The 25,523-nt window shown below is 39.3% G+C and overlaps 2 protein-coding genes and 1 long non-coding RNA gene across 3 annotated transcripts; 1 reads left to right on the forward strand and 2 right to left on the reverse strand.

The window, feature by feature from the left end:
- Positions 1 to 385: 385 nt before the first annotated feature.
- Positions 386 to 6,709, reverse strand: LOC311081414 (interferon-induced very large GTPase 1-like; the record flags this gene model as incomplete). Its single annotated transcript, XM_084111953.1, has 1 exon — positions 386 to 6,709. The coding sequence occupies one exon, from the start codon at positions 6,707 to 6,709 to the stop codon at positions 1,949 to 1,951; it is 4,761 nt and encodes a 1,586-aa protein (XP_083968079.1). The 3' UTR covers positions 386 to 1,948.
- LOC311082027 (GTPase IMAP family member 6-like) lies at positions 6,653 to 24,778 on the reverse strand. The gene is made up of 7 exons (XM_084112773.1): positions 24,690 to 24,778; positions 23,018 to 23,170; positions 21,880 to 21,933; positions 21,196 to 21,785; positions 15,496 to 15,539; positions 15,212 to 15,283; positions 6,653 to 6,691 (listed from the first exon to the last, which is right to left on the reverse strand). Exons 2-4 carry the CDS (start codon positions 23,037 to 23,039, stop codon positions 21,292 to 21,294), a joined length of 570 nt encoding a protein of 189 aa, XP_083968899.1. The 5' UTR covers positions 23,040 to 23,170; positions 24,690 to 24,778; the 3' UTR covers positions 6,653 to 6,691; positions 15,212 to 15,283; positions 15,496 to 15,539; positions 21,196 to 21,291.
- Positions 7,005 to 7,597, forward strand: LOC311084136. The gene is made up of 3 exons (XR_014606443.1): positions 7,005 to 7,109; positions 7,213 to 7,307; positions 7,482 to 7,597. It is a non-coding gene; the product is annotated as an uncharacterized lncRNA (long non-coding RNA).
- Positions 24,779 to 25,523: the final 745 nt, after the last annotated feature.

Raw genomic sequence — 25,523 nt, forward strand, 5'->3', positions numbered from 1 at the left:
GCTATGGCTGCTAAACAAAACCGTAACATTAAAGTAAAATATCCTAATTTAAATAAAGAGCAAACCGTTAATATAAATTTTCATTACACTTTTTACAGAAAAACTTTTATTTTACAAGACATTTCCTGAACAATTACAGCTGTAAGATGAAACAATGTTGCTATATGGGATAGATCAAAAGGATAAACAATGCAAATTTATTTTTTTACAGCCATTTTTTGATCATATTTACCCGGGGTGCCATTAATTCTGACCACAACTGTCTATAGACAAATGCATTCAGTTATTTCTACATTCAGTGTATGATTTGGTCTCATGAATAATAACAAACACATGCACACATACTGTATGCCTACAAGTAAAACAAAACACACATTTTCAGGAATAATTTTAATAGTAAAGATATCAAAATAAGATCAATCTAGCAGTATGCACAAATATAACAGAAATTGAATAATCATTTAATAATTAAACACTGCTTAATCTTTCACTATATGCATTAAATATACATTATAATCCTTAATAAAGATACTAAATGTATCCAGTCTAGAGGAGTGAGTGTTTTTTTTTTTTAGGGTTTCAAGCGTGAAGCACTGAATCCCTATTGTAATTGTAAGGATTTTATTATTAATTATTCTGCCATAAAACTGACTGTGCAGAAAAAAATCATAAGGCCTAGAGATGTGAAACCTGGCCAGATGGTAGGTCTCAATCTGGGGACACATTGCTTCATACCTTTGGGATCCTTGGCTCAAGATGAACAAAATGTATACGATTTCATTTCCACTATAAAATTTTGAACTTTTGAAAAATATTTTAAAAATACTTTAATGCAAATGTTTTTGGAGGTTATGTTTTGCTATCAGCCCTCAGCAAATATATTTTTGATCAGCTTTCTTAAGTTCAAAATCAATATCATTGGTTGGTGCTTACTGCTTATTGTTTTGCATGAAGTAAAGCGTAGCGTTTGGATAGTTGTAGCATTTGGAGAGGGTGTATACCTGATGAATTATTCTAATATAAATAAGTACATATCGCCAAGATAGATAGTCAATCATATTTTCATTTTCCATATCAACAAGTAAAGTTGGTAGTGTTTCTGATCCAAAGAGATCCTGAAGATGGAACTGCTAATAATAATCAGGATAGCAAGAGACACAAGTAATGGGAGTTAAATCAGTCAGAATCAGAAATCGATGTAATGGAGAAGGCAACAACGTTGTCCGAGAGAGAATAGCCTATCACTGATCAACTGAATGATTCTTGGTCTCAACATAGCTATATACATGACAGAATAACACACTAGGCTGTAGTTAGGGCTGTGCAGAAACTTGAGAATAGTGCTCGTGCCGTCACTGTTTATGACATCATTTTATGTTCCGAGAAAACTTAAGTTGTATGGTCAGTGTCGGTCACAGTGCCTTTTAATGGCTTATTTTGATCCGACAATTATTTATTTACAAATTAAGCAATGCTGTCAGCCCTACATTTCGGGTCGACATAGACACTAACAGCAGAGATGGTATAAAGGTCGTAAACCGCTTGAACCTGGTTGATTTCTGCTTGCAGCTATATTTTTCTTTTGTTGTTTGATTCACATTAACAGCAGCCTAATTATTAGACTGCTGTAAATTTAAGACCTAAATACACAGATCCAATATACTGATACACACAATTTCTGTTTATCTTCACTTAAGCCCCATCCATATCTTAACATATAGATAAGTTCACCGATATTGGTCTTTGGAATAATCTTTTAATAAAACAGAGCATTTCAATAAAATCTGTAGACTTCACTCTAATGTATTCTGTGAGTTGAGGTTTATATTTAAGAGATTCACTGAAGAGAGGAAAATAAACTTTCACTTATTCAATTACATGAATGATAGGCTCCAGCATCCCTGCAACCCTACAGAGAATAAACGGTTTAGAGAATGAATGGATGAAATTATATGCATTTATCCAAACTCTCAATAGCTTCCTGTTTTGAATATTTTCTCCATTCATCTTGAATCTCACCCTGTCCTTGGAAAGTTTTATCATGGTATTTTTCAAGATCATTTTGGAATCTGCACACAAACCACTTCCAGTAGGGCAGTTCAGAGAGATCAGGGGTGATGCTCCAGTCTGCATAAAATCCTCCTGCTCTTCTGTAATCTCTCCAGAGGACTTTATCATCTGATCCAATGGGATAAAAATATAGATTGCTGTTTGCTACTGCTGATGTGCAGATATGAGCAGACAAGTTTGTTGTATTTTCATAATGTATCCCGTTTAGTCCAATGTTTCGGTGAAAAGGAACACTGTGATCTCCATGATGGTTTTCTATGGTGTTGGTGCAGGAGGTTCCACAGAACGGACACTGAACCCAACAGCACTGACAGAAGTGATCAATCAGAAGCTGATCTGGTCTGTCCTTACAGTCCAGATTAAATGGGAATGTTTTTGGGTTGAATCTACTGCTGATGTCAGACATTACAGCAGGAAGCTCTTTTTCTATTGCATGTTCTAGGAGGTTGAAATCATCAACCTCATCATGTTTCACTCCACTGAGGTCTTTTTCAGAGAAGATCAGCTCATCTGAGAGCTCCTGTGTGAAACTCTTCAACCACAATCTAACATCTCCTCTGTTCTCTTGAACATGTTCAGTAGATTCATGTGCTGCTTTCATGATCTTCTGCTGCAGGAGTTTAATGTTCTCCTTAATCTTGGGTAAAACACTGACACTGAACTTATCAGTGATGTACTGACTGACTTCATCTCTGATGAAACTCTTGAAGTGATCTCTGGGAGTTTTAATGTAATTCATGTATTTGTCAAAATCCTCCTCTTCTGCCAGTGTCTTCAGGATGTGTTTCTCCATATTTGATCTGTTTCCATTCAGTGATTCACAGTTTGATCTCATTTCATCTGACAGATCTCTGGCAGTCTTCTTGTAGACACTCTGCTCAATGGGCTCTTTAAGTTTCTGACAGATGATCTCTCCAAAAATGTTAGCTGATGTTGTTCCATGGCAGTATTTCTGGAAAATACTATAGTACTCTTTTTTCTTTTTCTCAACATATATCACAGGATCATTGGCTTCCTTGAACAGACTGTGTTGGTTAGTGATCATCTTGTTTGCTCTCTCGCAGGTGAAATAAACCAAATCCATGAAGAATTCATTCTTGAACACATATTTCACTGGTCCATCCTGATGTTCTGTTACTCTCTTCTTGATGTAATCTGTGAGTTTTTGAATGCAGCTGATGCTGTAGCCCATCTTTGAAATGTTAAATGACTGAATCTTTGTGTCTGTCTGCTGAGCAACATCTGTGACAAATGATCTTATTTGGGTTTCATCTTCTGGAGACAAAGTTTGAGCATCAAATGAGTGCTTTACAGCCTCTTTAAACTCCTTTTTCAAAATAATATATTCAGAGTAGGTTGGCACATCCAAAATGTTGTTGTACTCGCTGCCCTTTTTCCAGTGATCTAAAGGGAGACTTTTGTAGATGTCATTAAGGAGATGTTTCACATCTCTTAATACATCAATGTCTTTGATTGCCGGAGTGTCTGTGATGATCTTCACATACTCTTCCCAGAACAAATCAAACTCTTTCTTCAGTGTTTCTTCATCATTTGTGTTGTCTTTTAGATTTAAGGCAAGTTGTTTGCTCTTTTCAAAGAGAGTGTTTTCATGATGTGTCCTCTGAGCATCAATCTTTTTCTTCAGGTCTCGCTGTTGAAGAATATGATTTAATTTCCTATTTGTTTCTCTCACAATGTTTTCCTGAACCTCTTTGATTTTGATTTTAAATGAAGTTTTCCACTGAATCAGTATATTGGCAACTGTGTCTTTCTGAAAGTATTCTGACATTGATCTTTCAACTTTTTCACTTGTCTCCTTCAGTTCTCTTTGAAGATCAGTTTCCTCAACCTCATTAATTGCTCCATTTTCTATTTTGTTGTGCAGTTTGTTCTCAGTTTCCATCATGGCGCTGCGAAGGTTCCAGGTCCACTTGCTGTATTCAGTCTCCAGTTTTCTGTAGACTGAAATCTCCAGAGAATTTCTGAAGCTGAACACAAATCGTTCCTTCAGTAAAGCCTCCCAGAGATCTTTAACACGATATTTTAAGTCCGTCAGCATCATTCCACATGATTTTGAGGTTCGAGACATAATAGTTTTCTTTAGTTCTTGAATATTCTCACAGTAGTTTGGGTTTGGTGGTGCCATCGGTGGGCTGCCCTCCCAGAGCTGAGCAAAATACTTCACATCATTCTGAACATCAAATCTAATAACATCCCTGAAGTGTTCTTCATTACTGACTTCATCTTTAGCAGCAAGTTTTGTCATCTCATCCAGTGTGTCCTGCAGTCGTCTCCGTCCCTCCATTGTTTTCTCTCCAGCTGTGACGTCTGAAACGTTCTGATGCACAAACACACAGCTGGGATTCAGTTTGACCTTCTTCATCCTCAGGTAGGCCTGAACAACAATCTGAAGAATGTCCTGCATCTCAACAGGGTTTTCTCCAAAGATGTTGATCAAGGTCATATTTGCAAGACCAACAACAAATGTGGCCAATTCATTGTCATGATGTCTTGTTGATCTTCCAGTCAGTTCTAGAGCACGAAGACCCTCAGAATCAACAACCAGAATAAAGTCAAAGTTCATCTGTGTTTTCATCTCGTCTGAGACTTTGACCAGCTGCATGAAAGCTCCTCTGGTGCACCTGCCAGAACTGACGGCAAACTGGAGTCCAAACATTGCATTCAGCATGGTGGATTTCCCAGAGCTCTGAATCCCTAAAACTGACAGCACAAAGACTCTTTGGTCTCCCAGTATCTGGATGAGTTTATCTAGAACAGCAGAGATCCAGATCACAGGAACATGAGCAGCATCTCCATCCATCAGCTCCAGTGGAAATCCAGATATCATCATCTCTGCTGCAAGACTCGGGAGAGAAGAGAAGTCAAACTGCCAGTCTTTCTTGTTCTTTTTCAAAGATGAACATGATTCATAGATCTGACCGATCTCCCTCATGATGTGCTCCAAACCAAAGGATGCAGCTTGAAGATCTTTATATATTCTCTCAAATTCTAATTGTTTAGCTTTGAGTTGAGATTTTTCATTGCTCTCTTTAAGTTTTTCAACTGCTGACCACTTTTCAACATACTTATGATGTATATCAGAAAGGTCATTTGAGGTAAATTCATCCAGGAGGATTTCAAGCCATTTAAGGAAAAACAATTTTTCATGTTTAGCATTTGAGTTCATTTCCTTAATGAAGATCTTCATAAATTCACTGATGTCAGATTTATGCTGCTGCTGACGAAAGTTGTCCATCACTGAGTGTTGTCTACTCTTGTCTTTTTCTGTCTCATCTCCTCGAGGTCGATGTAGTTCTTTGTTCTTCTGACTCCACTGACGCCACAGTTTTCCCTGATGTGGCAGAAATGACTCTTTGATTTTCGTCAGATCTTTCTTCTCCAGTAAACTCATCATCTGCTGTGCTGCTTCTCTTCCCCTCCTGCAGTCTTCATCATCTTCCTCATCTACTCTGATGTCTGAGTGTTTAGACAAATCTTCAAGTCTGAAAGTGGAAGATGACTCTGAAAGACAGTCATTTATAGCTCTTCTGATTTCTTCAGATACGTCTGACTGATTTCTGTCTTTCAAACCTATTTTGAATTTTCCTTTCATTGGCTCAGTTACAGTAGATTCATCCTCAGTAAAAAGACAAACGAGTGGCTTTCTGTTCCTGTACAGGTTTTGGATTATTGCTGCACTGTTTTCATTCCTGTTCAGTTGTGTTAGGAGAACAACATTGACTGAGGCCATTTCAGTGAGGATCTGCAGCTGTTTCTCATGGTCTCCTGCATCTCCGTGTAGATTACAGAACGCAACACAGTCAGTGAATTTATCCGTGTTTCTCCCAGAGGGGCAGAACCAGGTGATCTCCACCACTCCATCCATCAGGACTCTGGTTCTGCTGCTGCCTGGGCAGTTCCTGTGGAAGAACGTGTTGTGTTTCTCATTGATCAGACTGTTCATCAGCTCAGACTTGGATGAAGACACAGAGCCAAACCTGAAGAAAGACACCATTGGAGTTTGTGCCTTGTAGATCGGATGGGTTTGACTGATGATCTCATTGTTGGTGTTTCTAATCTTCCAGCTCTTGTTGATTTGTCTGAATGTCCAGAGAGGAAACTCAATCTGTTGTGTGTCTGGATCAGGAACAAGCAGAGGCAGAGCGTACTGACACTGGGACAGTTTAGTGACCATCAGCTGCTTCAGGAAGCTATCAGCACAATGAAACACAGCCATCTGAACATCCATCAGGTGGATTTGCTCAGATTTACTCGCTCCTTCGTTAGACAAAAACATTGCTTTAAAAAAATCACCCGTATCTTTATATGAGTCATTGTCTCTTTGCTGTGATTGACATTGTTCATTGTTTTTCTCAACTTTAATGTATCTTGCTCTGTAGTTCATCATCAGTAGTTTTTGTATAAAAGTCTGAGTCAGCTCCTCTTCAGCACAAGACTCATGGGACTGTAATGAATGTTCAGTTATCTGAAGAACATATGCAGCTCTCAGTTTATTATCATTCCTGCCTTCAAGATGAAGTCTGTCAAAGAGCTTTGTTTCTTCTTTTGTTTCTTTTCCTTTGTCTTGTTCAGATCTTTTTTTCCCTAATGAATCCAGTCCCTGCGATAGAAACAGCATAATTAATTGGCAATTTGCAACGAAGGGCAGTGTTCACTGATGTATAAGTGCAACTAATGATTTTGATAATCATTTAATCAAATTAATTATTTAGATTATTAAAATAAAAAGCTGCATATTTTGTAAAGTTAGTATGATGTTCCTGAAACATTCTTTCAAGTTATTTTTTTATTAATGTAGCCAGGTCAGTAGAGGGTGCTACTGAGGGTATCAGTAGAGGGTGTAATTTCCCTTTAAATATGTCACTTCCTTTTGGGTGGAATGGCTGCAGTGCTTGAATTGTTTGGCATGGTCGGTCGCTGGAAGAACAAGCTCAGGCATGTGGTTTAAATACCTTAATGGTGAGAAGGTTTGACTGGATGAGTTGTGGACACTGGGTTACCATTGCAGTACACTGCACGTGAGTGTTGGTCCTTTATCAAAATAGGTTGTTTTATTGTCCGAAATGAGCTGTGAAAAACCTTTTTGTATGTATTAAAACAAATAAATACTTTTTTTTTTAGAGAAGTTTCCTTAAAAGCCCTCACATTGGCTATGCTGAACGAGATGAGCAGTGGACATTAACGACAGTTGTACTTCCAGTGTCTTCTGAAATAAGGTATCTAATTATTCATGTAATTCTGGAATAGCTAGTATATTTTAACATTGATTGACATTGTAATTTTACTTTGTACGGGCTGTGGTTTTTAGTAGGAACTGATGTTATGTCTAGAGATAATACTTGTATGCTTTGATAAGAATGTGTTTTTGCTTTATTGTTTTTTCTTTATAGAATTCGATCCATCCAGTGCAAATGACCACTGTTTTTCCCTACCTTTATTTTTAAGTTTCTTAATAGGATTATGGTATTGTAATCGGTTTATTTTGTTTATTTGTTTGGTTGTTGGCCCAAAAATTAATCCATTGTATTTTCTTTATGGTTTATTTTGTGAGCTCCAAGCTAGGTCATATCTAACAGCTCCCAATAGAGTAACTAGTGGGGGAAGATACTCATTTTGATTTATACACCCGTGTGGTGTGGAAAGTTTGGTGTGTATTTGTATATGTAGTGTGCGGTGTAGAAAGTTTGTAATTTCTTTTTGGGGTGTATTGTATTTATTCATTTGTTGTGTATATTTTCTTTTTTTGAAGTATTGTTACCCCACATAGTCTCTTCTATTGCCACCCTGTATCACTAAACGTGGCTAGCTTGTGAAAGAAATTGAATGAGACTAGAATCCATGTATTTAATAAAAGCGATGTATTCATTTTTATAGCAGTCTTGCCTTAAGTTTATTCATTTAATTGGATAGCCTCGCGGGAAATCCCTTTATTGACTTGGGGACTCCTACCCAAACAAAATTGGAGTGGCGTAGTCGAAATCAGTAACCAAACATCTCTATTGCCTCGTCACATTAACAACTCAACATAATAGGAATGTTGAATTGTAACATTCAAAGCACTCAAAAATATCCAGTTTCCTTAATGTTAATGAATCGTCATTTGAAGGTTAGTATGATGTTCCTGAAACATTCAAACACCTGCTGTTAACAAGTACTGAAAGAAAGAGAAACAATATTGACAGAAAACTGGGTTAGTTTCTGAGATGCGTAGAGATGGCAACGGATTTGATTTGAAGAGCGGCTATTTGATTTGCGATTGCGCTTATTCTATTAATTCAGATATCATATCATACAAGGTTTAAATCATTTAAATATACACAGTGTAAAACAGTAACATACTGTTTTCCATTAAAACAGCAATATACTGTAGAAAACTATGCATTCTGGATAATATTTGTAAAAAAGTTAGTAGTTCTCTTACGAGAGGTTCTCTCATACTGCGTAATATCCTACGCTATGGGGAAATCTCTTTTCCGCGAGATATTGAAGCCAAAAAATTATCCTTAATTTTGTATTAATGTAAAACGCGTTGCAGCAGCATGCAGACATAGGCAAGACGGCTCGCGTGCCTATTGGCTGCTCTGCGGCAACTGCAGCAGGCTATCGAGAGACGCCCTCGTGACGTCAGATACAATGAGGGCGCTGCGTCATGTCCCGCCGAAACGGGCGTGGCCATGGCCTATAAATATAGCTCGACAGGCTGAATAAGGCCGCGCCGTAAGAAGCGGCGTGCTCAGCGGGTTCCGGAACCTCCTCCAACCCGCGAAAGTTCGCCGTCTGCCGCCGCATCCCTCATAGATGACGACGAGGAAGCCGCATCTGTGGAGGATGACGGCTGCTCTATCCTAGCGTCGGGCAGTGAGGATTGGATGGGCTCTGTGGACCTCACCACTTCTGCTCGCAAACCTTCTGGGAAAAGGGCCAGCATTGAGTCAGAGCTGATGCATCTGCTCGCGCAGGCCGTTGCGAGCCTCGGCCTCGAGTGGTCGGTGCCCGAGGAGCCTGCACACAACCGGCTGGATAGATGTTTCCTTAAGGGGGAACGCGCTTCACCGTCTTCAAGACCCGCGCCCTTTCTTCCTGAGCTTCATGAAGAAGTCGCGAAATCTTGGAACGCCCCCTTCTCAGCCAGAGTGCGTACCTCTGTCTCTGCAGCATTCTCCGTTTTGGACGGTGTGAAAGACAAAGGATACCTTTTTCTTCCTCCTGTGGAAGAGGCTGTAGCGGCCCATCTTTGCCTGCCCTCCGCTGGACAGTGTGCTAAGACAGCGTTGCTGTCTAAAGCCTGCCACATGACTTCAGCCTTGCACAGTCACGCTTACACCGCCGCTGGGCAGGCTGCCTCTGCGATGCACTCAATGGCCATCCTGCAAATCTTCTAGGCCGACCTTCTCCGTAAACTGGATGAGGAAGGACCGGAAGCTATCAGTGTGCCGGACTTAAGGAGCGCCACGGACCTAGCTCTTCATGCCACTAAGTTTGCTGCACAGGCCGTAGGGCGGATCATGGCTTCTCTCACCGTTGCAGAGAGACACTTATGGCTGACGCTCTCTGAGATGTCGGAGACAGAGCGCACCGCATTCCTCAATGCTCCCATCTCCTCTGTTGGCCTTTTCGGATCTTCCGTCAAAGATTTTGCAGATAGATTCGCTGAGGTGCAGAAAACGTCACAGGCCATGAAGCATTTCCTGCTTAAGCGCTCCAGCTCCGCAGCGGGCCGCCCGAAGCATCTCAGCGTCGACAGGCCCGAGACCCGAGACTGCGCTCTCACTCTACTGGCCGGCGCCCTCCTCCACGTGAGCCCCGGTCTAGGATCGCGATAAAGCCTGAGGCCTCAAAGTCTTCCTAGCCCACCCAGGAAAACGACGGTGTTCAAGTCCCGCTGCGGCCAGACTTTCACCAAAACTTCTCGCTCGTTCAGTTCCAGAGAATGTGACTGTTCCAGTGTATTTTATATAAAACAAGCATAAAACAAGCCTGTATGCCTACACACAAACGCCGTTTTTACGGCGACCCAGATAAATCCCATAAAGAGTGTATTTTCTGGTATTCCGGCCACAGCCGATGGTGTTATGAGTGTAGTAAAAATGGCCACGACTCAGTGCTCATTCCTACACACAAACACAGCCCGCCACACAGGGCTTGCACACATAAAATCGACTCATGTCGATTGTGCATTAAATGTAGTGAATGTGCCCACGTCCCAGTGCCCACAAACACTACACACTGCATGTCTCACATTTTCTGTAAAAATGAAACCAGCACATGCCAGCAATGTCTTCAGTGCAGAGAATGTGCCCGCTGTCCCGCGCCCACATGCACTCACAGACATTACAAGCCCCATGGGCCTCCCCCCGTTCGCTCTCTCTCAGCAAGCCGCCGTAGAGGAGTCGAGCACGGACAGGCTGCCCGCTGTGATCAGCGTGCCCCCCGCCTCGAATGCCGCAAACATGGCATCAATGTTACAGCATATCGAAGCTCTCCGGTCACCACCATGTCGCGGCCAGAGCCCAGATATCATTCAACCCCTAGCTATTCATGCAAATGCGTGGGCAAAGCTTCCCGGGGTATCAGAATAGGTGCTGAACATTATAAAGAGAGGTTACTCACTACAGATCGCTCAACGCCCTCGCCGTTACGCGGCATGAGTCGAAACTACAGTAAAGAGGGAAGTAGCACATCTACTTCGAGCCGAAATAGCGACACTGTTGAGCAAAGGGACCATAGAGCCTCTATCTAAAGCTCAGAGTGAAGGGGGTATATACAGCAGATATTTTCTGGTCCCGAAAAAAGACGGGGAGTCTCAGACCCATTCTAGATCTAAGGCAGCTGAACAAAGTGCGTCTAAAGAGTCGGTTCAGAATGCTCACAACCAGGAAAATCCTCTTGCAAATTTGCCAAGGGGACTGGTTTATGTCAATAGATCTAAAGGACGCGGATTTTCAAATACAGATAGCGTCACATCACAGGCGATTCTTGAGATTCGCCTTCGAGGGCCAGGCATATCAATACACAGTCCTGCCTTTCGGCCTGTCCCTAGCACCCCGTACATTCACAATGTGCATGGACGCGGCGCTTGCACCCCTGAAACTTCGGGGCATGCGAGTTTTGAACTCTCTGGACGACTGGCTGATTCTAGCTCAATCATGTTCGGAGCTCATAGAACACAGGACTGTACTACTCGAGCATCTCTGAAACCTTGGAGAGCGACCGACTGGTACCGGTCAGGTGTAAACCTGGGGACTTCCTCGAGTGTGAAGGTGGTGTCTACGGATGCCTCCACCTTGGGATGGGGAGCGCTGCTTGAGGGCAGACCGTTCTTCGGCCAGTGGTCAGAACGGGAAAAGCTTCTGCACATAAACTGCCTAGAGATGATAGCAGTCGACTATGCGCTGAGGCGTTTTTGTCCCCAGATAAAAGGACGTCTTGGTCCGTTCGGACAACATGTCGGTGGTGGCCTATATAAATCGCCAGGGAGGTCTCAGGTCCCAAAACCTTTACAGGCTGACGGAGCGCCTCCTGGTCTGGGCTCAGCACAATCTGCGCTCGCTGAGGGCAGCGCACGTGCCGGGTCACCTGAATGTTGGACCAGACAGACTTTCCAGAAACAATGTTTCGGCAGGGGAATGGTCTCTACACCCACAGACAGTCCAGCTACTGTGGAAGACATTCGGCAGAGCGGAGGTAAACCTGTTTGCGTCTCAAGAAAGCGCTCACTGTCCGGAGTTTTTCTCCAAGAGCAGGAGAAAGAGCAAGAGCTTTTCTCCAAGAGCAGGGTCCACGTCTGGTCCACGTCTGGCCCCGCCATCCGCTCTATGCTTTTCCCCCCGTCACGCTCATGCCTCAGGTGCTGGAGCGAATCAGGGAAAACGGATGCTCAGTGCTGCTTGTGGCTCCGCTCTGGAAAAACCAGACCTGGTTCCCAGTTCTGATGCAGTTGGCAGACACTGCCCCGTGGCCGATACCGGTGAGGAGGGATCTCCTCTCTCAGGCCACGGGCTCGATCTGGCATCCTCGCCCGGAGCTCTGGTCCCTGCATGCATGGACCATCAACGGGTACCTGCTAACCTCCCGGTGGGAGTGTTAAACACAATCACGCAGGCTAGGGCCCCGTCTACTAGACGGCTCTATTCCTCGAAAATGGTCTGTGTTTTCTAGCTGGTGCACAGCCCGTGGCATATCACCCCCGGACTGTGGGGTGACGGAGGTTCTCTCCTTCCTGCAAGAGCTGCTGGATAGGGGCAGAACCCCATCCACGCTCAAGGTCTACGTGGTGGCCATAGCAGCGTTTACTAAACCAACGCTTGGCCAGTCACTTGGAAGGAATGATTTGGTCATCCGCTTCCTTAGAGGAGCTAAGAGGCTGAATCCTCCCAGACCTCCATCAGTTCCCATGTGGGACCTTTCTACGGTTCTGGAGGCCATGAAAGGTGGCCCATTCGTGCAATACAGTCTATAGATATCAAACATTTGTATTTCAAGACAGTGTTTCTTCTGGCTCTCGCTTCAGTAAAGTGTATAGGGGACTTGCAAGCGCTCTCAGTGAGCGCGTCGTGTATGGAATTCGGGCCAAATGACTCGAAAGTCATACTCAAGCCAAGACACGGGTACGTTCTTAAATCCCTCAACACACCATTTAGGGCTCAGGTGATTTCCCTGTCGGCCCTGCCGGTCTCTAATGAGGAGAAGGACGCAAGCTTCCTTTTCCCGGTCAGGGCGTTAAGGGCTTATGTGTCTCGCTCGACTGTCTTCAGAGAGACAGAGCAGCTCTTTATCTCGTTCTACGGACGTTCTAAGGGACTAGCCGTGTCGAAACAGAGCCTATCCAGATGGATAGTCGATGCTATAGCGCTGGTTTACGCTTCTAAGGGCCTGCAGTGCCCGTTAGGTTTCAGAGCGCATTCCACAAGAGGCATGGCCTCGTCGTGGGATTGCCTTGCAAGATATCTGTATGGCGGCAGGCTGGGCCTCCCCGTCTACATTTATAAGGTTTTATAACCTAGAGGTTCCCGCCTTGCAGGCTAGGCTGCTTTGGGTCTAATAGATCAGTATTGTCTGCCCCGATGCTTTCGGCCCAGATTACTGAAACTGCCTGAGCAACGCTCGCTGATAGATCATGCAACTCTATGGGCAGTGTGTAAGACCCATAATATTCATCAGACCAGGCCAAGTTTTTCGCCCTGGCTGTGTGGAACACTATCAATATAATTGCTCCTTATAGGATGCTGTTTATTACAGGAATGATGCTATCATAGCCTCTCTTCCTGGACTCTCTGCGAGTCCCTGATGATTTTGCACTGTATGAGCCCAGGGCACCTGCCCTTGGGACTTTGGTGTTGGATCTTAGCACGCACAGCGTTTTACACTGTGTTCCCCATAGCGTAAAATATTACGCAGTACGAGAGAACCTCTCGTAAGAGAACGTACTCGGTTACTAACGTAACCTCGGTTCTCTCTAGAAGAGGGAACGAGTACTGCGTATCTTTGCCGTGCCTGCAACACGCTCTGGTTCGCTTCGCCGATGAAAAAACAGATTATTCAGCCTGTCGAGCTATATTTATAGGCCCTGGCCACGCCCGTTTCGGCGGGACATGACGCAGAGGGCGTGAAGCGCCCTCATTGGATCTGACGTCACAAGGGCCTCTCTCGATAGGCTGCTGCATTTGCAGCAGAGCAGCCAATAGGCAGATTTCCCCATAGCGTAAGATATTACGTAGTACTCGTTCCCTCTTCTAGAGAGAACCAAGGTTACGTTAGTAACCGAGTATGTTATTCCTATAGGAATATACTGTGAATTAAAAGCGCTCAGTGTCATCAATATGCACACCCGTCAGCCTCATTCACTATTCCCTACATTAGTTCACTGATATATTCCACTTGACAGAGTGAATGAAAAGAAGAGTGTGAATTTAGACATAGAATTCCTGTTCACTTGATAAGCAGAATCACTGAAGGACAGAGAAACAAGAAGAGAAAAAGCAAAAACACAAGAAATTCAACTAATGTCAAGACAGAATCTTAAGGCTGTTTCACATTGAGTTTGACATTATTGATTTCATACATGTACAAACGTTTTTGTTGAGAATAAACAGAGGTTTAGATGTTGATGTTAAAAATGCAAGCTAGGTGCAAGAATAGTACAAAACTCCCAACATGAATTGTAGCAAGAATAAATTATGCAGCTGAATGGTCTTACTATTTTAGTTATTTGTTTTATTTATAACCTTTTTATATATAGTGTGTGATTTGGGACATACTCTGTGTGTCGACTTTGAGTGCTGTTAATTCACATGGTATTGCTGTAGACTACTTTCTCGAAAATGACAAATATTACCCAAAATGCATTGTTTTCTATGGTATATTGTTGTTTTAACGGAAAACAGTATGTTACTGTCAGAATTTGGCTGGTTTTTTTTTTCAGTGAGGATATTGGCTGTTTATTACTCAATGCACATATTAATTATTCTGCATGACTAAATTCTACATCCATTAATCCTACTCAATACCTAAACTTACCAACTACCTTGCTAACAATTACTCGATTAGGGAATTAAAACAGGTGATACTAGAGCTGTGCGATATAGCTAAAAATAATTATCATGATATAATGTTTCATATTGTTCGGTATTGATAATTATTGACATTTTTTATAACCTTTTTTTTTTTAAACGAGTAGAAAAGTTTGAATTTAAACAAACTTTTTTTATCCACATTTTTAAAGGCAAACAACAAATTATATTATTTTTAGCAGTCAAAAAATATAATGTAAAGAAAAATTTCATCTTTATGTCTTATATTAAGATAAAAAAAAGTGCGTAAAAGTAAAACAATGAAGGCAAACTTTGAGCTAGATCATACTTAACATATTAATTTGTTAACATGTTAATAACAGTATATTATAAAGTAGCACTTGCTGTATGAGAGCAGCATTATAAAGGTTTTCTTTGCTCTCAAATCAAGCTGCATGCACCACTTGTCACCATGATGGTAACTATCCTAAAACCAAATTCTTCTAAATTAGCATAACAAAACATTAATCACTACTAAATCTCCCACTTAACATTAATCTTGCACAAAAAACAACAACATTATATTGCATATCATTTTAGCATTTACTCACCGTTTCGAGTGTCATCGGCAAAGCATGCTGGGAAATAGACATCCCAGCCATTTCAGTTAAACTTAAATTTGTCTAAATAAAAAGAAATAATTTCATAAAACTCAAAACAATGAAACAGTTCAGTTTACTTAAAATGTATCAGTTGTGAACTTGAAAGAAAAAGAAAGTGATAAATACTCATAAAAGTTAATTTGACTGAACTAATTGGTTTAATTTAAGTTTGTCCTACAATTAATTATTTTGAGCATTAGGGTTTACAAAGTTTTTCTTCAGACGGCACATACCTTGTGTGTTTCTCTCCTCACATGTGTAGTGGTTGTAATTGTATCTATTAAAAAAGGGGGGAAAATAATAATATTTGGTGCTCTGATGTGGTTATTCTTGTGCTTGTATCAAAACTCACTTTGGTACTACCAAAGTAATATTGAAGTGATTAGATAAAAAAGATGTAGCAAACACACACACTCAAACAACAACAAAAACATGTAAAATGTAAAAAAATAAATAATAATAATCTTTCCACTTTCATTTCTCTTTAAGTCTGTTAAACATCTCTCTGGTGTAACACAGTTTATTCTCATTAAACAGATGCAGTGTCATCTGTACACGGAAAACACAAAGGACAAACTTTTCCATTTTCTGTATACTGTTGTCATGTAAACGTAACCGTAACCTAAAATTGTCATGAACCTATAAATATATAGAATAAAAGGCATAGTTACTATTCTGTCCATTTTCTTTTTCAAATTTTCGGTCTACATCATTTGTCTTGTAACAGAATTGCGTCAACACATTCATAATCAGACTTACCACTGTATCAGTGTTAGGAGCCTTGGATCATTTTGGGAGGGTTTTAGCCCCCCTAATTTTCCACCCAGCACCCCTAAAAATGTGTGATGAACTCCGTAATATATTATGTACACTAATTCGTGATCGCCTCAGTCACCTTTAAAACTAAAAAAAACTCAAAAACCTTTGTCTGGTTGTCATACTCTCATTAAGTTACAATTAAAGTTTGTGAGCTAACGTACAAACCTAAAGCTAACTGTTCTCATGTAGGCTACAGTATAGGTCAAAAACACCCGATGGCTCAAAAACAGTCATCTGCGTTGTGACAAACGAATGAGGCTTCTCTATGGAGAGAGAATTGTGTCTTTATTATATGCGAGAAAATAAATGATCTGAGAGAGAAAAAAAAGTTTGAGAGAAAAAGTTATCACACTGATAGCAAAAAAGCATTTCATGAGAGAAAAAAAAATATTTGAGAGAAAAAGTTTTCATACCAATAGCAAAAAATAATAATATTTGAGACTAAAAAAAGTTTTGAAAGTATTTTCTCATAGAACAAAAAAAATATATAAATTTGAATTTTTTTTAATTATTTCTGAGGAAAAAAATCTCTCTCAAAATACTTTGAAAAAAAACTCTCAAATATATATTTTTTGCTATCAGTGTGAAAACATTTTCTCTCTAAAAAAAAAAGTGTTTCTCTCAAAATGCTTTTCTTTGCTCTCGATGCAATTTCTTGCTCTCTTGTCAGGATTCTGCTTTCACTGTGAAAATTGTGTCATGGGCGGGGCCACATTCCTATTGGCCAGTCGGGTGAGCATCGTCTTGCCTTGGGAGTCGAACTGAATCATTATACCATTGTTCGGTTCACCGGCATAGATGCCTCCTCTGCCTTAGTTGAGCACGGACCTATTTTTTACAGTCTATGTCACGAACACTCCAATGTTTCGGTAAGATGATTCATGGTGATCTTAGATGATAACGGACGTATTGCCTGCGATAATTAATGCGATATTGCTCAGCTTGTCAGTGAACTACGGCTCTGTGTTAAATGCCACTTCATCTGAAGGCAGGAGATGGCGATTTACTACTAATCAAGGAACCGGCTTTACTGACGAGATGCGCATAACAATGTCATCCGATATATCGCCCAGGCCCAGCCCTAGTTCATCATATACAACCTCCTGTACAGTTACTCGGACTCAGAATAAACAATTTTGTTTTAAGGTCAATATGATACATTTCCTGTTTGAACCTATAACTTAACTATAACCTAAAATGATTTTTATTCATGTGTTTAGCATCTGTATGTCTCACTATAGGTAGGCTATAGAGCACTATCAGTGTTGTGCCTGAACGGTTCATTGAACAATAGTTCACGAACTCGTTCATGTTTTGGGTGAACGTGAACTGAAAGTAGCCTACTGTATTACTGCCTGATGAACGTTACTGTGAACTTGTTCATTCTGGTGTCTGTGAACGGCACGCTCTCTCAGTTTAACTTCGTTCAACAGAGTGCCAGATTTCTATAGAGCTTTCCAGGCGAAACCCCGGCTTAACGGTCCTCCACGACGGGTTCCGCCAAGATTGAGTATGTGAGCGAGAGTGAGTGTGTGAGAGTGCGAGCAACAGCGAGTGTGTGTGTGTGTGCGCGAGTGAGCGACAGTGAGTGAGTGAGTGTGTGTGTGCGTGCGTGCGTGCGAGAGCACTTGTGTGTGTGCGAGTGAGTGAGCGAGCTACAGTGTGTGTGTGTGTGTGTGCGCACGAGTGAGTGAGCAAGCTACAGTGTGTGTGTGTGTGTGTGTGTGTGTGCGCACGAGTGAGTGAGCGCGAGTGAGTGAGCGAGCGAGCACAGTGAGTGTGTGTGTATTTTAGAGAGTGCGTGTATGTGCGAGTGAATGTGTGCGTGAGACGGCTCGCGGTGACTGGTCGGAAAGCAACGTGTAGTCTGACATATTTCTTGTCCATCCACGACATGACGATTTTTAGGAGTCAAAATCGTGTAATCTGACACCGTGACTATCGTAACAGACACAAAATTCTTGTAATCTGAACCAGGCATATGATCACCGTGAATCATCTTACCCAAACATTGGAGTGTCTGTGCTCAACTAAGGCAGAGGCGGCATCTATGCCGGTGAACCGAACAATGGTATAATGATTCAGTTCGACTCACAAGGCAAGATGATGCTCACCCGACTGGCCAATAGGAATGTGGCCCCGCCCATGACACAATTTTCACAGTGAAAGCAGAATCCTGACACGAGAGCAAGAAATTACATCGAGAGCAAAGAAAAGCGTTTTGAGAGAAACACTTTTTTTTTAGAGAAAATGTTTTCACACTGATAGCAAAAAATATATATTTGAGAGTTTTTTTCAAAGTATTTTGAGAGAGATTTTTTTTTCTCAAAAAATTCAAATTTATATTTTTTTGTTCTATGAGAAAATACTTTCTCTCAAAACTTTTTTTAGTCTCAAATATTATTATTTTTTGCTATTGGTATGAAAACTTTTTCTCTCAAATATTTTTTTTTTTCTCTCATGAAATGCTTTTTTGCTATCAGTGTGATAACTTTTTCTCTCAAACTTTTTTTTCTCTCTCAGATCATTTATTTTCTCGCATGTAATAAAGACACAATTCTCTCTCCATACTTCTCCCGCTTACATTGTGATCTGTAAACCCTCACTTCCAAATGAATTGTGTTACGTACCATATTTATTTTAAAATCATTTATATATCCCTCTATAGCATATTTAAGTCCCACTTGAATGCTCCTCAACGAGAGGTTAGGGCTGCTCGATTATTAGGGTTACCATCAAACAAACCAAATGTGGGACGATTATAAGTTTGTGTGAGACAATGTGGGACATTTTACCAACACTAAAACATAAACCACCCCTGTGGTTCTGTACCCTTCAGACTGATTATCTTTAAAATTTGACTTTTTTGTTAGTTTTTTTAATTATTATTAGTATATAATGTCTAACTTAATAAAAACATTTGAATTCTGCCTTTCAGCTGATAAAAATCCTTTGTTCTTTAGTCCCTTCCAGGAAACACCATAGCCTACATCACAATAACATAACATGTCTTTATTTGACATGTCATTTAAATAAAATTATTAATTATTTACTTATTTAACAATTAAGTTAATTTTAATTGACCGAATTATCCATTTGTTTTCTGACAGGAAACTCATGGACCGAATCACCGGTCCACATTTTGATTGACAGCTGTCACAACCAACTAGTGACCGTGTTTACTCCTTTCTTTTCAACGATTGGATAGGATTAAAAAAAAGGCTGTTGTGTTTACAGTAGCCTACAACGCAAAGCGGGACGGGTGGTCACCCTATCGATTATGGAAAAAATCATAATCACGATTATTTTGGTCAGTATTGAAATCACGATTATGTAACATGATTATTTCACATGACTTTGGGAACGTGTTGCATTTATTAAAAATACACCTTTCAACAATTCTTAAAAATCGAAATTTGAACATATATTGTACTTTGAATTATTAAAAATATTATTAAAATAAATAATATAACAGATAATATTTTTATAAGTATTTTAATAATCCCGCAGGTCTACCACTTATATTGCGGGAAATTCCCCCGTAGCATGTAGATTGTATGAGTAGCATAAATTAATCCACACAGATTATAAAATCAAATCAATCATTTTAAAACTTTCTCCAAGACGCAATTTCACAATCCGCGTTTCAGCGGTGCTGCGTCTTCTCTCTCTCTGTCTCTCAAAATGGGTTGGACAAGGCAACCCTCGAAACTACACTCTAGCATTTAGGAGTCAGGACATGACGGAATTGTCACTTGCACAATCGGGCCAGCATTGCATCGTAACTGAAGTTGATAATTTTCACTTCTTATTAAGTTTTATCAGTTTAAAGGGTAAATAAATTTGGGTTAATGATTTGTAAGACTGGGGCTTTAGGCTATTAGTGCTGTTCATTGATTCGAGTAAATTTTTTGACATCTGGGTATAAAGTGTTTTAATTCTACAATATACGGTGTAAAAACATCTGAGTCTGCCCTCTTCAGGTTGAACAGTGACTACTACAGTTGAATTTTCCTATTGGCAGTTGTAGTACCCTGTGACGTAAGCAGGTACCAGCTCACCACGCCCTTGGCAGCCCTAGTATGAAAGCATATTGTTCCGTCAAAACCACTGGCTGTAACGAGTCAGGAGTTGGAATTGCGAGGATTGAAAACGATCAGGATAGCGTATATTAGCATCTAGTTAGCATAGCATTTATATAGTTATATAGATTATTTCGTGTAGCCTAGGTAGTTAATTCGCAGTTAGTGTAGTATTGTTAGATGCATGGTTAGTTTGTAGCATAGTGTTGCATCAGTTAGGATAGCTTCAAGTTAGCATAGTTTTTTAGCATTACCTTCATCTGTAGTTAGTACAGTGGTTAGGATGGGACCTAGGTGTAGTGTTGCTAGTTGCAACAGCACTGCTCATGTGCGTGAGCATATATTTTTAGTCACAATTTATGTTCCGTCCTAATTAGGCTAAAGTTAATCCTCTAGGGTCGACAAACACACCATCACGTTTTGCTGGATTTTTTCACATAGCAGCAAAATAGACTTAAAATAGGCCTACTCTGTAATTTATGGTCATACAGACTTAAGAAATATGAAAAAAATAAACTGTTAAATGTCTATTTTTTATGTGTCCACTTACAATTCGAAACAAAATATTGTGCTTTTGTAAAATAGAGAAAATAAACAGGGTGTGCTTTCTGTCTCTGCGTCTCCATGAACTTTTTTTCTGGAGCATGTCTCTAAACTTAAACAAAACTCAGTGAATACTAGTCACACAGGGATAAGCAATTTATCTTTATAAACTTTTAAGTCTCTGCTATTAAATGATCTAATTCAAAACGAAAACAAATATTCTCTGTTTATGTAATCTGTATGAAAAGATAGAGATGTCAGTCGTTCTCGTGGCAACTCATCTGCACCTACAGAGTGTGCGCTATTGAAACAGGTCTCAGGTGCCCGAAATTTCTGAGAAATATATAAAAAGTATACTGAAGGTATACATTCTTATTTTAATTTAAAAGAAGTAGCCTATTCAGATATCACGCTTTATTGTAAGGGTAGGTCTACTTTTTTAATTAATCTCTAACTGTTAAAAAATAAATCAAATATTTTAAGACTCACCTCCTTCTGTGACCTGTTGCTCCATGGATTTCTCTGAACCTTCTGAATCTTCAAATTCATCACAAGTCAGAAAGTGTTTCATTTTTGCGAAATTCTCTAATTTCTGTCTAAGATCAGCAGAGGAGCTGTTTTTGTAAGTTTGTAATGTCTGTTAAAACATTTTTTAATAATTTCCTTTATAACACCATTGACTTTGGCAGGCTCAACACTGTCTGACTCTTGTGTCGTGAGCACCATGGTGTGTTCATAAACCTTGTTAGAGAAAGACTTGAGCACCTTCTCTACATGCTCTTGATCTTTTGTTGAACACTGATCATGTTGAAGGACCAGAACGATCACGTGAGGTCCTGGATTAGACAGATACAGACACTTTCCTACTGTCTCTATGATCTGATTGTCTGAGAGATGTGGCTGGAGAAGGTGAGGAGCGTTGATAACTGTCTTGTAGTTTTTTCTTTCTTTCTGCACTTGATCTGGAGGAGCTTCATTGTCAAACATTGCTTTTCCTAATATTATGTTTCCCACTCTGCAGTTTTCTGACAACTTCTTCCCCAGCAGCACAATCCTGATATCACTCACTGAAGCACACACTGTGTGAAGAAGCAGTACAATCAAATCTATAAATTGTTATGAAGCAGTACAATCAAGTCAATAAACTGTTCAACGTTTTATCTAAATACTCACTTGTGGGAGGCCTTTCTCTGCTCTGATTTCTTCCCCCAAAAGTCTTAACAACAGCTGCAAAACAAAAGGCATTGCGACAAAGTTTTGAACAGACTGCTATATACTGGTAGACACAATCAACTGATATACTAAATGTAACAACTGGTGGAATTTTTGATTGCTATCTCTATCTCATAGAGCTGCACTATAAATTGATAATCACTTTTTTTAAAATAGATATCACGATTCTCCCATGATTCTGAAAAGACAACTAAACAAAATAACATTTAATTTGCTAGAGGTTCTGACACAATGTTAATTGTTGCAGTGTATTTAAAAAAATATGTCATTATTTTTAATAAACTCTTTCCTCACCATTGACGGACAATTTACGTCATTTGTGAGAAAACGCTTCACCGCGATATGTAAAATATCAGTTCATCAAACCAATACATGGTGATTATATCGTTATCATCATCAAGTAGCCAGCATCATCTGATCACGTTTTCTCTTGCTGTTCTTGCCAAAACAAACACAGTTATAGCTGGAATTCTCAGTAACCTATATCTGACATTCTTTCAGCCAGAGAGTAGTATGTATTTAACCTGTTGAACTATCATGTTATTTTCCTTTTTTTTATCTCCTACAATAGATTTACGTGCATTCAGTGTCACTTTAAATGTCTTATTATATACATTTGCAGCATCAACTGTTTTCTCACAGTGTCTGAAATATTTTGAATAAAGGATTCGGTTGATTTATTGCTTATTGTGAGTGCTGGAAACCAAACTCATATTAGCATATCTAAATATTAGCTCCGGATCTCTGGAAGGGGCAAATAGACGTTGTTCTCGATAGGCTGGCATTATGCAAATTTGTTACAAACCTAAATAGAATCAAGCAGGAAGTAAGATTGGAATTACTGATAACTCATTTCAGGCAGTTCAAAATCGCTTCTTTCTTCTGCACTGAGATATTGAAGTTTACATAACGTCACCTTCCGAAAATATTTGCCTTATTTAAAATATTAAATACTTTGCAATTATTTTAGGAAGGTGACGAGAACTGTATTACCATATAACTAAAACTTCATGACACAAACTCGGCTTCAGTAGAACCAAAAAAAGAAGTTTTAATTAAAGTTTCATTGTGCACTTACATCGGCCTTCCCTGTTGGCCATTTTGCAGTGATGCTGTCAGTGTGTTTTTTCGGTGTTCACATCCAACATCTGAGTTTCCTCGTTTGCTCTGTTTCACTGTTCATTGCCCTGTGGGAAACTACATTCATTCAGGGTCGAAAAGTTGGTTGGTTCTACAAAAATAAAGAAATAAAAATGTGGAAAATTACGGCAATAGTTGCTTTTGTACTTTGTAACAGTGTCACTCTAATTGTATAATGTATAAATGTTTGTTTTAAGCTCTGATGTGTGAAGAGAGGTGACACTGTCTGTTGAAACATCATACATGTCAACATTTGTCATTTCAACGTACACCATGAGATCTCTTGTACCACTGAACCAGAAGAGCAGGCTTTATGCCTTCAGGTGTTTAATCCTGTTCTTACAATCATCTGAAATTATAAATGTTCAAGTAGTTGTATTCAGAGTACTCATAACTATTTTTTAACCTCTTAATCTGTGCCCCTATTTTTGAAAATTGTCTGAAAATGACATACCCAAACAAAATATCTGCAGCTCTTAAACCCTATGGTCTATATTCATAACTCTGGTCTTTTTTTAAGCCAGACACTTGACATTTTGTTACCCAAGAGTCATAATAACTCATAAATATAAAACGGAATGTCTGACCGTGTTTTGATTCAAATTTGAGGATAATACTCCCAAAAATGTAGTCTCTGTAAGCTTTTATTTCAAGGAATGTATATGCATTTTTTCAAAAAGGCCATTTGGAGACTCCCAAATAGACACCCGGTAACCAAATGACGTAAGAGTCAACACTACATATATGTATATCAAATCAGAACTGCTCTATGTTACAAATAATTAAGTAAAAAGTGGGATGCATTTTAAGAGTGGCCCTTACACTGAAATGTATGCTGGTGTTTCTTGGATTTGTCCGAACTGATCAGAACCATAGAAGATGAAAGACAAGTAGTGCCGTTTATTTTGCTCATGTTTATAAGACCAGTCCTTCAGCATTTAATTTAACCCTTTCCTCTCTGGTGTATTGATTGCAAAAACAAGTTCAGAACATGAATCTTGAGAGTTTTAGCTTTCAAATGATGCATAGTTTATGATAGTTGATTGAATTTTTTTTTTTTATAAAACAAAGGTAATTAAAAGTACAGACATGCCCCACCGGCCCGCCCGCCCGTCCGCGGGCCGTTGGACATTTACATTTTTTTTTCTTCTTTAACTAAAATGAAATTACAACTTTTGGGCTTGTATGATAACATTCTCTAAAAAAAGTTCGAAGAATGTTAGACTATTGTTATAACATACACTAAAAAAGTCAAAAACAACATAATTATGCAAGCTGATAATCATTAATTTATAACTGAATACATTTTGTGTTTGTTAAAGAATGTTAATTGGTGCAAGGGCTACACTCAAAGACAATGCTTTCAATGAAAATACATGTTAATCGCCAAATGAAGCAATATTCCTAATAGACTGTACAGTTTTTACCAAATGTTTAAATTTTACAGCACTAAGTCAATGCAGACACAGGTTTGTTTTTGAGGAAAAAACAGAAATTGCATTTATAAACTAAACACTTATATTTTGCAATCTTATATTTTAAATCTATTTACATAATATATTAACACAATAAAACAAAATCAAGAAAAAGAGTTATAAAGAAAGTGATACCTGTGTGTTGAGGTGACATGTAATCTCTTTATGAACAAGATTCTCTGAAAGTACAGGTGGGTGGAGTGAATGAACAAAACAAGTGGAAGATCCTACACTGTAAAATGTAATTAGTTGACCTTACTTAAAAAAAGTATGCAAACTCGTTGCCTCAAAAAAATTAAGCAAAGTAAGCTTAAGATTAGTGAGTTAGAAAAGCTTGTTTATTTTAAGTGTGCAGTACTAAATCAAGTAGTACCACTAGCATGTTTTTTTTATGTTCATGTAACTTAATAGTCATGATTAGTGTTAACTTAGTTTTTTCATTTTGTGTGGATTGCTTGATATAAATTTAACCCCACTTAGAATTACTAAATTCCTACAACTTAACACTTTTAGTTCTGCTAACTCATTTTTCAAGTTCACTTAAATTAAAGAAACCAATTTCTGAGTTAGATTTACTTTATTAATTATAGCACTGTTCTTGTACAGCATAATATTTAGAATTTCTTAAAAGTTTCCATTATAAAAAAAATATATATATATTTTTTTTGTTTAATTTAGTTTTTAGACACATTGACATCAAGAATCAGCCTGTGAATCTCAACAATGGTGACAATTATAAAGCATGTTGCAGTGCATTCTGGGTGCAACCAATCAAAACTCATTCATGGCTCCCATCATGCATTGCTGCATGAATAAATAATGAGCTTATGATCAGGGGGTGATCTGTTTGTCACCATTGTTGAGATTCATACGCTAATTCTTGATGTCTGTGTGTGCCTACATTAAAAAAAAAAAAATTGACGTTTTTTTATTATTTATTTGATTATTTGGATTTCATTGAAATGGCTA

The sequence above is a fragment of the Abramis brama genome, assembly GCF_963993115.1.
Source record: "Abramis brama genome assembly, chromosome: 1".
Lineage (NCBI taxonomy): Eukaryota > Metazoa > Chordata > Actinopteri > Cypriniformes > Leuciscidae > Abramis > Abramis brama.